We start from the raw sequence: 11571 nt of genomic DNA, 5'->3' as shown, positions 1-11571 counted from the left end.
CCCCGCCGGGGGCCCCGGCGCCCCGCGGGACCCCCGAGACCCCCGGGGGGGTCCCTGCCCTGGCCGGGACCCCCGGCCCGGCTGCCCCCTCCAGGGGAGGGGACCCGCGGGGACCCTGTGCCCCCCCCGGGCCCCCCTGCGGGACCCCCACGGGGGCGTTGGGGGCTCAGGACCCCCACCGGGGGGGTTTGGGGGGGCTCAGGACCCCCACCAGGGGGTTTGGGGGCTCAGGACCCTCATCTGGGGGGCTCAGGACCCCCACCAGGGGGTTTGGGGGCTCAGGACCCTCATCTGGGGGAGTTTGGGGGCTCAGGACCCCCATCTGGGGGGCTCAGGACCCCCATTCAGGGGGATTTGGGGGTTCAGGACCCCCATTTCCCCCCCACCCTGGGATTCGAGGGTGACCCCAGGGGTCTGTCCCGTGTTCCCAGAGCCCCCCCGCCACAACAGGAGACCCCCGGCACGGGGGGTGCAGAGGGGGGTCACCACCTCCTTCCTGGGACAGAGGGGGGGTCCCCAAGTCCCTCGGGGGGTCCCCACGACCCTCGAGGGGGAGAAAGGGGGTCTCAATGTCCCTCGGGGGGGGGCACAGGGGGGGTCCCCACGTACCTTGGGGAGCAGAGGGGGGGTCCCCATATGTCTCAGGGGGTCCCCACGATGCTCAGAGGGGTCCCCAAGTCCCTCGGGGGGNGGGCCCCCCCCCTTTATTCCACATCCCCCCTTTAACCCATCGCTCCCCGTGCCGGGGTGCTGAGGGCACGGTGGGGAGACCCCCGGGACTGGCGGCGCTGGGGGGTCCCGGGGGTCCCTGGGGGGGTCCCTCAGGAGCAGGAGGGCTGCAGCTGCCCCTTGTAGACGTACTCGAGGGCGGTGGCGATGGTCCTCATGTCCAGCTCGATGCTCCTGGCCCAGTTCTCCACGTCCCCGATCTCCTGAGGGCGTTGGGGAGGGGGCTTTTGGGGAGGGGGCTCACCCCGGGGGGGTGCGCCACCCATCCCATTCCACGGGGACCCTCTGGGTGCTCCCTGGGACCCCTGGGTGCTCCTCAAGACCACCCAAGACCCCCTGCGTGTTCCCCAGGACCCCCTGGGTGCTGCCCAAGACCACTGAGATGTTCTCCAAGACCCCCAAGATGTTCCCCAAGACCCCCAAAATGTTCCCCAAGACCCCCTGGCTGCCCCTCAGGATCCCCCAAGACCCCCTGGCTACCCCTCAGGACCCCCTGGGTGCTGTCCAAGACCCCCAAAATGTTCCCCAGGACCCCCTGGTGCTGCCCAAGACCCCCGAGATGTTCCCCAAGACCCCCTGGCTGTTCCCCAGGACACCCAAGATGTTCCCCGAGACCCCCAAGATGTTCCCCAAGACCCCTGAGATGTTCCCCAAGACCCCCCAGGTGCTGCCCAAGACCCCCGAGATGTTCCCCAAGACCCCCAAGATGTTCCCCAAGACCCCCTGGCTACCCCTCAGGACCCTCTGGGTGCTGTCCAAGACCCCCAAGATGTTCCCCAGGACCCCCTGGGTGTTCCCCAAGACCCCCAACATATTCCCCAAGACCCCCTGGGTGTTCCCTGGGACCCCCCGGGTACTGCCCAAGACCGCCTGGGTGCCCCTCAAGCCCCCCTGGGTGGTCCAAGACCCCCTAAGAGCTGCCCAGGACCCCCTGGGTGCTGCTCAAACCCCCTGGGACCCCCTGGGTGCTCCCCAACCACTCCAGCACAATGCCAGGGTCTGGGGGCTTCATCCCCCCCTCCGTTCATGGGTCTGGGGGCTTCATTTGCCCATTTCCCATGGGCCTGGGGGCCACATCCTCCCCTATATGGGTCTGGGGGCTTTGTCCCCCTTCTCCTCTTGGTCTGGGACGCACTCAGGGGTGAGCCCCCCGCTCTGGGCGGGGTTTGGGGGTGTATTTTTGGGACGGTTTTGGGATGGTTTTTGGGGTGTATTTTGGGGTGATTCTGGGCTGTGTTTTGGGGTGGTTTTTGGGGGTATGTTTTGGGGTGATTTTGGGCTGTGTTTTGGGGTGATTTTGGGCTGTGTCTGGGCTGTGTTTTAGGGTGATTTTGGGCTGTATTTTGGGGGTGTCCCCACCTTGAGGGCCTGGTTGAAGCTCTCCACCATGGCGATCCCCTGGCTGCTCTGGGCTGGGATTGGGGCTGTGTTTTGGGGTGGTTTTTGGGAGTATGTTTTGGGGTGATTTTGGGCTGTGTTTTGGGGTGATTTTGGCTGTATGTTTTTGGGGGTATGTTTTGGGTGGTTCTAGGCTGTGTCTGGGCTGTGTTTTAGGGTAATTTTGGGGTGTATTTTAGGGGGGTTTCCCCACCTTGAGGGCCTGGTTGAAGCTCTCCACCATGGCGATCCACTGGCCGGTCTGGGCTGGGTTTGGGGCTGTGTTTTGGGGTGATTTTGGGGTGTGTTTTAGGGTGATTTTGGGCTGTGTTTTGGGCTGTGTTTTGGGCTGGTTTTGGGCTGTATTTTGGGGTGGTTTTGGGCAGTGTTTTGGGGTGATTTTGGGCTGTGTTCCCCACCTTGAGGGCCTGGATGAAGCTCTCCACCATGGCGATCCACTGCCCGGTCTGGGCTGGGATTGGGGCTGGGTTTTGGGGTGGTTTTGGGGGGTATGTTTTGGGTGGTTCTAGGCTGTGTTTGGGCTGTGTTTTAGGGTGGTTTTGGGCTGTATTTTGGGGGTGTTCCCCACCTTGAGGGCCTGGTTGAAGCTCTCCACCATGGCGATCCACTGGCCGGTCTGGCGCGCGAACTGCGCCGCCTGCACCTGCAGCGTCTTCACCTCCTGGTCCAGCTTGCGCTGGTTCACGTAGGCCTGGGCCACCCTGGGGGGGACACGGGGGTCTCAGGGGGTCACACGGGGCTGCGGTCCCCACGGGAGACCCCAAAAAAGGGAGGAAAGGTGCGGGGAGGGGGTTTGGGGGAGGAAAACGGAGAGGGAAGGGGCTGGGGGGGAATCTGGGGGTCTTTGGGGAGGGGGATTTGTGGGGCTGGGGTCTGTAGGGCTGAGGGGAGGTGTCTGGGGGTCTCTCAAAGGGGGATCTGTGGGGTTCTGTGGCCTTGGGGGTCTCGGGGCTGGGAGGTTTGAGGGGTCTGGGGTCCCCAGGAGGGGTACAGGGTTTGGGGGAGATGGTCCCACAAGGAACTTGGGGTCCCCAGGAGGGGTTTTGGGTCTCCAGGAGGGGTCTGGGGTCCCCAGGATGGGTATGAGGTTTGGGTGGGGGGTGGTCCCAGAAGGAATTTGGGGTCTCCAGGAGGCGTTTGGGGTCTTTGGGAGGCTTTTGGGGATGGTCCCATAAGGAATAGGGGGTCTGGGGGTCCCCAGGAGGGTTTGGGCGGATGGTCCCATAAGGAAAGGGGGTCCCGGGGGTCCCCAGGGGGGATTTGGGGGGGTGGTCCCATAAGGAATGGGGGTCCCCAGGGGTGTTTCAGGGGGCTGTCCCGTGAGGCGCGGTCCCGGGCGCGGTCCCGGCGGGCTCACCCCACGTTCAGGTGATCCACCAAGGCCTCGGTGAGGCGCGTGGCGGCCGCGATGGCGTCCCTGCGGCGCCGCTCTGGGGGGACAGCGGGGACAGCGCCGTGAGGGCCGCCGCGACCCCCGCCCGGCCCGGCCCGCCGCCTGACGTCAGCGCGATCCCCGTGACGTCAGCGCGATCCCGCGTGACGTCACCGAGCGGAGCCGTGACCTCACGGGCCTCCCTCCCCCCCCCCGTCAGAGCCCTCAGGGCCCCTCAGGATTCCCGCCCTTTCCCCCCCCTTTTGACGGACAGCCGCGCCAGCCAATGGGGCGCGGCGCTGCGCCGCTCGGCGGCTGCGGCAGCCAATGGGAGGCGGCGGGCGGGGCTGGTTGCCATGGGGACGGGGGGCGGGGCTCACCCTGCAGCTCGCGCCGCTCGCTCTGCCGGGCCTGGTGCTCCTTCAGCAGCCGGGACAGCATGGCGGCCGCGGCACGTGACCGCGCGGCACGTGACCTGGGAGAGACACGTGACGGGGAGGGGCCATTGGGGATCGGGGAGGGGCCATGGCCCCCAGTCCCTCCCAGTTCCCTCCCAGCGCTCCCAGGGGGTCCCGGTTCCGGCCGCAGGAATTCGGGCGGGAACCGCGGCTGAAAATAACCCGGGAGGGGAAAATTAAATTAAAATAAAATACAATAAAATAAAATAAAATAATGAAATAACCCGGGAAAATAAAATAACCTGGGAAAAAAAAAAAAAACCAAAAAAACCCCCAAAAAAACACAACAAAAAAAACAGAAAAAGAACCCGGGAATGGGGAAAAATAAAATTTGAGATGCTCATCCTGAAATAAACCCCAAAAATATAATGAAATAACCCGGGAAAAAAAAATAACCTGGGAAAAAAAAAAAAAAAACCCAAAAAAACACAACAAAAAACCAGAAAAAGAACCCGGGAATGGGGAAAAATAAAATTTGAGATGCTCATCCTGAAATAAACCCCAAAAATAATCCCTGGAAATAAACCCCCAAAAATAAATCCTGACAATGAGTCCTGAAAATAAACCCCCCAAAATAAACCCCTGAAAACAAATTCCAAAAATAAACCCGTGAAAAGACACCCCAAAAAAAACTCCCCAAAAAAACCCCAAAAAAACCCCCCAGAAATAAATCCCAAAATTAAAATTAAAATTAAAATTAAAATTAAAATTAAAATTAAATAAAAATAAAAACCCCAAACCAAACCCCAAAATTAAAATTAATAGAAATAAAAGCCCCAAATAAACCCCTGAAATAAACCCCAAAAATAAAAATAAAATAAAATAAATATTTTTTAAAAATCCCAAAACAAACCCCAAAAATAAAACTGGGAAGAATTGGGATGGGGAGGGGGAAGGGGGGGTTTGGACCCCCCAAAAAGCCCCCAAAAAGTGAAGGGGGAGGGGCCGGGCTGCTTCCCACGGCCCCAAAAATCCCAAAAAATCCCCCAAAAATCCCAAAAATATCCCCAAAAATCCCTCGGGGGCTTTGAGAGAGGCTAAAAATAACCCGGGAGTTGGAAATGGGACGGAATGGACCAAAATGGAACAAAAATCCCATTTCCAGGCCAAAACCACTCCCTGGGCTTTGGGGTCACTGCCCAGGGCCTGGGAATTTGGGGTCACCGAGGATTTGGGGTCACTCCGCGGGTTTGGGGTCAGTCCCAGGAATTGGGATCAGTCCCTGAGTTTGGGGTCACTCCGCGGGTTTGGGGTCATTCCGTGGGTTTGGGGTCACTCTGGGATTTGGGGTCAGTCCCCAGTGCCAGGATCAGCCCCTGAATTTGGGGTCACTCCCTGGGTTTGGGGTCACTCTGGGGATTTGGGGTCACTCCGGAGATTTGGGGTCACTCTGGATTTGGAGTCAGTCCCTGATTTTGGGGTCACTCTCTGGGTTTGGGGTCCCTCCCTGGATTTGGGGTCAGTCCCGGGATTTAGGGTCACTCCCTGATTTTGGGGTCCCTCCCCAGGATTTGGGGTCACTCCCTGGATTTAGGGTCAGTCTGGGATTTGGGGTCAGTCCCCAGTGCCAGAATCAGTCCCTGATTTTGGGGTCACTCTGGGGTTTGGGGTCCCTTCCTGGCTTTGGGATCACTCTGGGGTTTGGGGTCCCTCCCCAGGATTTGGGGTCCCCCCGTGGGTTTGGGGTCCCTCCCTGGATTTGGGGTCCCTCCCTGGCTCTGGGGTCCCTGCCCGGCCCCGTGTCCCGCCCTGCCCTGCCCGGGCTCCCGGGGCTTTCCCGGTTCCGCGGGCGGGGCGGGGCGGAGCCGCCCCCGGGAGCTCCGGGGCTGCTCCCGCGGCACCGGCGGCACCGGCGGCGCGGGGATGGCGAGCGGGGGCTGCCGGGGACCACCGGGGCTGTGCCCGTGGCTACCGAGACTGCCCCGGGGGCTACCGTGGGTGTCCCCGTGGCTACCGGAGCTGTTCTTGTGGCTACCGGCGCTGTCCCTGTGGTTACCGGGGCTCTCCCCGTGGCTACCGGGGTGGGGGGATCCTATTGCCGGGATTTGGGGTGGGGGGATCCTATTGTCGGGGTTTGGGGGTCCGGGAGCGCCGGGAGCCGCGGGGCTGAGCGGGACCGGGACCCCCGGAGCGACCCCAGCGAGGGGACGGTGCCAAAGGGACAGGGACAGAGGGACAGAGGGACAGAGGGACAGGCACCGGCGGCGCGGGGATGGCGAGCGGGGGCTGCCGGGGACCACCGGGGCTGTGCCCGTGGCTACCGAGACTGCCCCGGGGGCTACCGTGGGTGTCCCCGTGGCTACCGGAGCTGTTCTTGTGGCTACCGGGGCTCTGCCGGTGGCTACTGGGGCTGTCCTTGTGGCTACCGGCGCTGTCCCTGTGGCTACCGGGGCTCTCCCCGTGGCTACCGGGGCTCTCCCCGTGGCTACCGGGGCTCTCCCCGTGGCCACCGGCGGCCGCCGCGTTCAACCTGGACGGGAGCAGCCCGGTGCTGAAGGACGGCGAGCGGGGCAGCCTCTTCGGGGCGGCCGTGGCGCTGCACCGGCAGCTGAGCCCCGAGCCCCGGGCGTGGTGAGCGGGGCCGGGGGCGAGGGGGACCAGAGGGACAGGGACAGGGACAGGGACAGTGCCAGGGACAGTGACAGTGACGGTGGCAGTGCCAGGCCGCCTGCGCGCCCGGGATTATTCAGCATTCGCGGGCAGCTCCCATCGCGCGTCCCCCCCTTCACCCCCGGTCCCCCCGTGCCCCGCCCGCTGTCGCCGCTGTCGCCGCGGTGTCGCCGCTGCCGCCCGCGCCGCGTTCCCGGCCCCGAGGGCGGCTTTGGCCGCCGGTGCCCGGTGCAGGTGTTGGCACGGCCGCGCTCGGGGCACCCCCGGGCCCCGCTGTCCCCGCTGTGCCCGGCCCGGGGCTGGCCCTGTCGCGCTGTCCCCTTGCCGTGCCCCGGCCCCGCTCCGTGGGGCGCCGGTGCCTCCGTGAGCCCCGTCCTTTTTTGGGCATGTTGCTGCGGGGTTATTTTGAGTGAATTCCAGGTTATTTTTACCTCCTCTGCCTCCCTGCCACCCCCGTGGGCTCCGCCGTGTCCCCAGGCCACTGTCACCCCGGGCCACTGTCACCCCGGGCACGGCGGCCACAGCACCCCGCGGGCACCGGGGGCACCGCGATGGCCCCACCGGGAGCGCCCCGAGCCCCTCCCGGGGGTCGCGGGGGGCCGGGGGCTGTCCGGGTGTCCCCTGCTGTCGCCTGCTGTCCCCTGCTGTCCCCGCAGTGCCGCGGGCTGGCACTGCGCCGGGCACGGGGGTGGCACAGCTGCACCGGGGGGGTGCCAGGGGGGGCTCTGTGACCCTCGGGGACCCCTCCCCGAATCCCTGACGGGGGTCTCTGCCCTGCCAGGCTGCTGGTGGGAGCCCCCCTGGCGCTGGCGCTGCCCGGCCAGGGCGCCAACCGCACCGGGGGTCTCTTCGCCTGCCCGCTGACCACCGAGCTCTCCGACTGCTGGCGGGTGCCCATCGATGAGGGAGGTGAGCGGGGGTCCCGGGGGGGGTCCCGGGGGGGGTCCAGGCCGGGCTGACCCCTCGCCGTGCCCGCAGCCGACCCGGAGCGCGAGAGCAAAGAGAACCAGTGGCTGGGGGTGAGCGTCAAGAGCCAAGGGCCGGGCGGCAAGGTCGTGGTGAGCACCGGGGGGACACGGGGACACCTCGGGGACACCTCAGGGACACCTCGGGGACACCTCGGGGACACCTCGGGGACCCCCGGGTGTCAGCGTGCAGGAGCACAAAACCAGCTGGTGTCGCCGCTGTCGCCGCGGTGTCGCCGCTGCCGCCCGCGCCGCGTTCCCGGCCCCGAGGGCGGCTTTGGCCGCCGGTGCCCGGTGCAGGTGTTGGCACGGCCGCGCTCGGGGCACCCCCGGGCCCCGCTGTCCCCGCTGTGCCCGGCCCGGGGCTGGCGCTGTCGCGCTGTCCCCTCGCCGTGCCCCGGCCCCGCTCCGTGGGGCGCCGGTGCCTCCGTGAGCCCCGTCCTTTTTTGGGCATGTTGCTGCGGGGTTATTTTGAGTGAATTCCAGGTTATTTTTACCTCCTCTGCCTCCCTGCCACCCCCGTGGGCTCCGCCGTGTCCCCAGGCCACTGTCACCCCGGGCCACTGTCACCCCGGGCACGGCGGCCACAGCACCCCGCGGGCACCGGGGGCACCGCGATGGCCCCACCGGGAGCGCCCCGAGCCCCTCCCGGGGGTCGCGGGGGGCCGGGGGCTGTCCGGGTGTCCCCTGCTGTCCCCTGCTGTCCCCTGCTGTCCCCGCAGTGCCGCGGGCTGGCACTGCGCCGGGCACGGGGGTGGCACAGCTGCACCGGGGGGGTGCCAGGGGGGGCTCTGTGACCCTCGGGGACCCCTCCCCGAATCCCTGACGGGGGTCTCTGCCCTGCCAGGCTGCTGGTGGGAGCCCCCCTGGCGCTGGCGCTGCCCGGCCAGGGCGCCAACCGCACCGGGGGTCTCTTCGCCTGCCCGCTGACCACCGAGCTCTCCGACTGCTGGCGGGTGCCCATCGATGAGGGAGGTGAGCGGGGGTCCCGGGGGGGGTCCCGGGGGGGGTCCAGGCCGGGCTGACCCCTCGCCGTGCCCGCAGCCGACCCGGAGCGCGAGAGCAAAGAGAACCAGTGGCTGGGGGTGAGCGTCAAGAGCCAAGGGCCGGGCGGCAAGGTCGTGGTGAGCACCGGGGGGACACGGGGACACCTCGGGGACACCTCAGGGACACCTCGGGGACACCTCGGGGACACCTCGGGGACCCCCGGGTGTCAGCGTGCAGGAGCACAAAACCACGGAAGGATTCCGTGCAGGTGGTTTTATGGAAGAGCTCTGGGTGTCAGGGGTGCAGGCCCAAATCTGACCCAGCCATGGGTTTGGGATGAACGATTTTTATATTCTATCCTCATGTCACTCACATATTAATTGTTAAACTGGCATCGTTCTGTGTATACATTGATCCCACCCAAGCGTGGGCTTCTCGTGATCCCCCCAAACCCTTGCACACAGTTTCTCACCATTCTTCCTACGATTAAACAACAATTAGATCTAAACAATCATCACGCCGAACAATTATATCATTGGTCGTATCCTGGTCACGCAGGTGCAATTTCACACGAGGCCTAACGTTTCCCAGGGCCTATTTTAAAATTTTACCAGGGCCTATTTTCCCATTCCCAGGCCCCATCTCCCCATTCCCCAGGGCCCATTTCCCATTCCCAGGCCCCATTTCCCCATTCCCAGGCCCCATTTTCCCATTCCCAGGCCCCATTTCCCCAGGCTCCATTTCCCCATTCCCAGGCCCCATTTTCCCATTCCCAGGCCCCATTTCCCCAGGCTCCATTTCCCCATTCCCCAGGCCCCATTTCCCATTCCCAGGCCCCATTTCCACATTTCCCCAGGCCCCATTTTCCCCATTCCCCAGGGCCTACTTAGGCCTATTTTCCCATTCCCCAGGCCCCAATTCCTAGGCCCCATTTCCCCATTTCCCGGCCCCATTTTCCCATTCCCCAGGCCCCATTTTCCCATTTCCCGGCCCCATTTCCCCATTTCCCCATCCCAGCCCATCTCTCCCCCTAACCCCCGCGCTCCCTGTGCGGGCTCCCCAGACGTGCGCGCACCGCTACGAGCTGCGGCACCGCGTGCGGCAGCCGCTGGAGACGCGCGACGCCATCGGGCGCTGCTTCGTGCTCAGCCAGGACCTGCGCCCGCGCGACGAGCTGGACGGCGGCGAGTGGAAGTTCTGCGAGGGCAGAGCCCCCGGGCACGAGCGCTTCGGCACCTGCCAGCAGGGCCTGGCGGCCGCCTTCAGCCCCGACCGCCGCTACGTGCTGCTGGGGGCCCCCGGCACCTACAACTGGAAGGGTGAGGGGCGCTGGGACCCCCCCCGGGGGGTTTGGGAGCCATAACTGGGAGGGTGAGGGGCGATAGGACCCCCCCCGGGGTGGTTTGGGGGGTGTGGGAGCTATAATGGGGAGGGTGAGGGGCGCTGGGACCCCCCCCAGGGGGTTTGGGAGCCATAACTGGGAGGGTGAGGGGTGGTGGAATCACTCCAGGAGGGTTTGGGAGACAGAATTGGGACCCCCACGGTGGGTTTGGGGGGTGTGACACCCATAACTGGGAGGGTGAGGGATGCTGGGACCCCTCCGGGGGGATTTGGGGGTGTGAGGGGTGGGGTACCCACAATTGGGAGGGAGGGGGAGTGGGGAGGTTCAGCTGTGCCCGGGTGATGCTGGGCACGAGGGTCCCTCGGTGTCCCCGGGGGTCCCCTGTGGTGTCCCCCTCTCACTCTGGGGAGGGGTCCCCACCCTTGGAGCGGCTCCATCCCCCCCTCCCCGTCCCCTGAGGGTCCCCTGAGTGTCCCCGCGGTGTCCCCACGTCCCTCGGGGAGGGGTCCCCACCCTTGGAGCGGCTCCATCCCCCCCTCCCCGTCCCCTGAGGGTCCCCTGAGTGTCCCCGCGGTGTCCCCACGTCCCTCGGGGAGGGGTCCCCACCCTTGGAGCGGCTCCATCCCCCCCTCCCCGTCCCCTGAGGGTCCCCTGAGTGTCCCCGCGGTGTCCCTTGGGGAGGGGTCACTGCCCTTGGAGCGGCTCCGCCCCCCATCCCCGGGGGTCGCTCCACGTGTTGCGGTGTCCCCTGAGTGTCCCCTGAGTGTCCCCCTAAGTGTCCCCGCGGTGTCCCTTGGGGAGGGGTCACTGCCCTTGGAGCGGCTCCGCCCCCCATCCCCGGGGGTCGCTCCACGTGTTGCGGTGTCCCCTGAGTGTCCCCTGAGTGTCCCCGCGGTGTCCCCCGAGTGTCCCCTGAGTGTCCCCTGAGTGTCCCCGCGGCGTCCCCCGAGTGTCCCCTGAGTGTCCCCGTGGGTGTCCCCGCGGTGTCCCCACTGTCCCCTCCATCCCCTGGGGTGGGGTCCCTGCCCTTGGAGCCACTCCGCCCCCCCTCCTCGTTCCCGGGTGTCCCTCTAAGTGTCCCCGGTGTCCCCTGGGCCCGCCCGCGCTGACCCCCGCCCCCCCCCAGGGCTGCTCTTTGTGACAAACATTGAGAGCGCGACCCCCGACCAGAGGGTCTTCAGGACCCCCGAGCCCGGAGAGAGGGTCCCGGGAGCGGCCGCGGACGTGGGGCACAATTCCTACCTGGGTTCGTGCGTGGTGCCACCCGTGTGCCACCCGTGTGCCACCCGTGTGCCACCCGTGTGCCGCCCTGTGCCGCCCTGTGCCCTGTGTGACCCCCCCCGTGCCGTGCCGCCCCCTCCCCTCGCCCCCCGCGGGCACACGCGTGTGGCGCTGTCCCCGCGGGGCTCCTGTCACGCGTGTCCCCCCTCTGGTGTCACCCTGGTCCTCGGGGGTGTCCCTGGGGTGTCACCTGCGCGCTCGTGTCCCCGTGGGGACACGGATCCCCCCGCCGTGTCCCCAGACGGGGCCCTGTCCCCACCCTGTCCCCTCCCTGTCCCCTCGCTGTCCCCTCCGTGTCACCCCGCACGCGCACACGCGTGGCCGCATCACGCCCCCCCGCCACCGCACGACCCCGCTCCTCTTGTGTCCCCACCCCGGTGTCACCGTCCCTGTGTCACCAGACCCTGTCCCTGTCCCTGTCCCTGTCCC

At 66.1% G+C, this 11571-nt stretch overlaps 2 protein-coding genes across 2 annotated transcripts in view; one reads left to right on the top strand and one right to left on the bottom strand.

Annotated features, from left to right (window-relative positions):
- Positions 1–697: 697 nt before the first annotated feature.
- Positions 698–4022, bottom strand: BLOC1S1 (biogenesis of lysosomal organelles complex 1 subunit 1). The gene is made up of 4 exons (XM_039712991.1): positions 3880–4022; positions 3485–3557; positions 2696–2828; positions 698–932 (listed from the first exon to the last, which is right to left on the bottom strand). The coding sequence occupies exons 1-4, from the start codon at positions 3938–3940 to the stop codon at positions 822–824; spliced, it is 378 nt and encodes a 125-aa protein (XP_039568925.1). The 5' UTR covers positions 3941–4022; the 3' UTR covers positions 698–821.
- A 1773-nt stretch (positions 4023–5795) lies between these two features.
- ITGA7 (integrin subunit alpha 7) overlaps positions 5796–11571 on the top strand; it is a gene marked incomplete at its 3' end in the record, with an annotated part of 19518 nt that continues 13742 nt past the window's right edge. Inside the window, exons 1-5 of the mRNA XM_039712992.1 lie at positions 5796–5924; positions 6253–6528; positions 7349–7476; positions 7546–7625; positions 9583–9838. Of these exons, the coding sequence (XP_039568926.1) occupies positions 5821–5924; positions 6253–6528; positions 7349–7476; positions 7546–7625; positions 9583–9838 (844 nt within the window). The remainder of the gene's footprint in view (positions 5925–6252; positions 6529–7348; positions 7477–7545; positions 7626–9582; positions 9839–11571) is intronic.

This window comes from Passer montanus, unplaced genomic scaffold (genome assembly GCF_014805655.1).
Source record: "Passer montanus isolate IOZ18808 unplaced genomic scaffold, ASM1480565v1 scaffold270, whole genome shotgun sequence".
NCBI classification, from domain to species: Eukaryota; Metazoa; Chordata; class Aves; order Passeriformes; family Passeridae; genus Passer; species Passer montanus.
The sequence above is the reverse complement of the archived record's forward strand: the minus strand, read 5'-3'. Positions and strand labels throughout refer to the sequence as shown.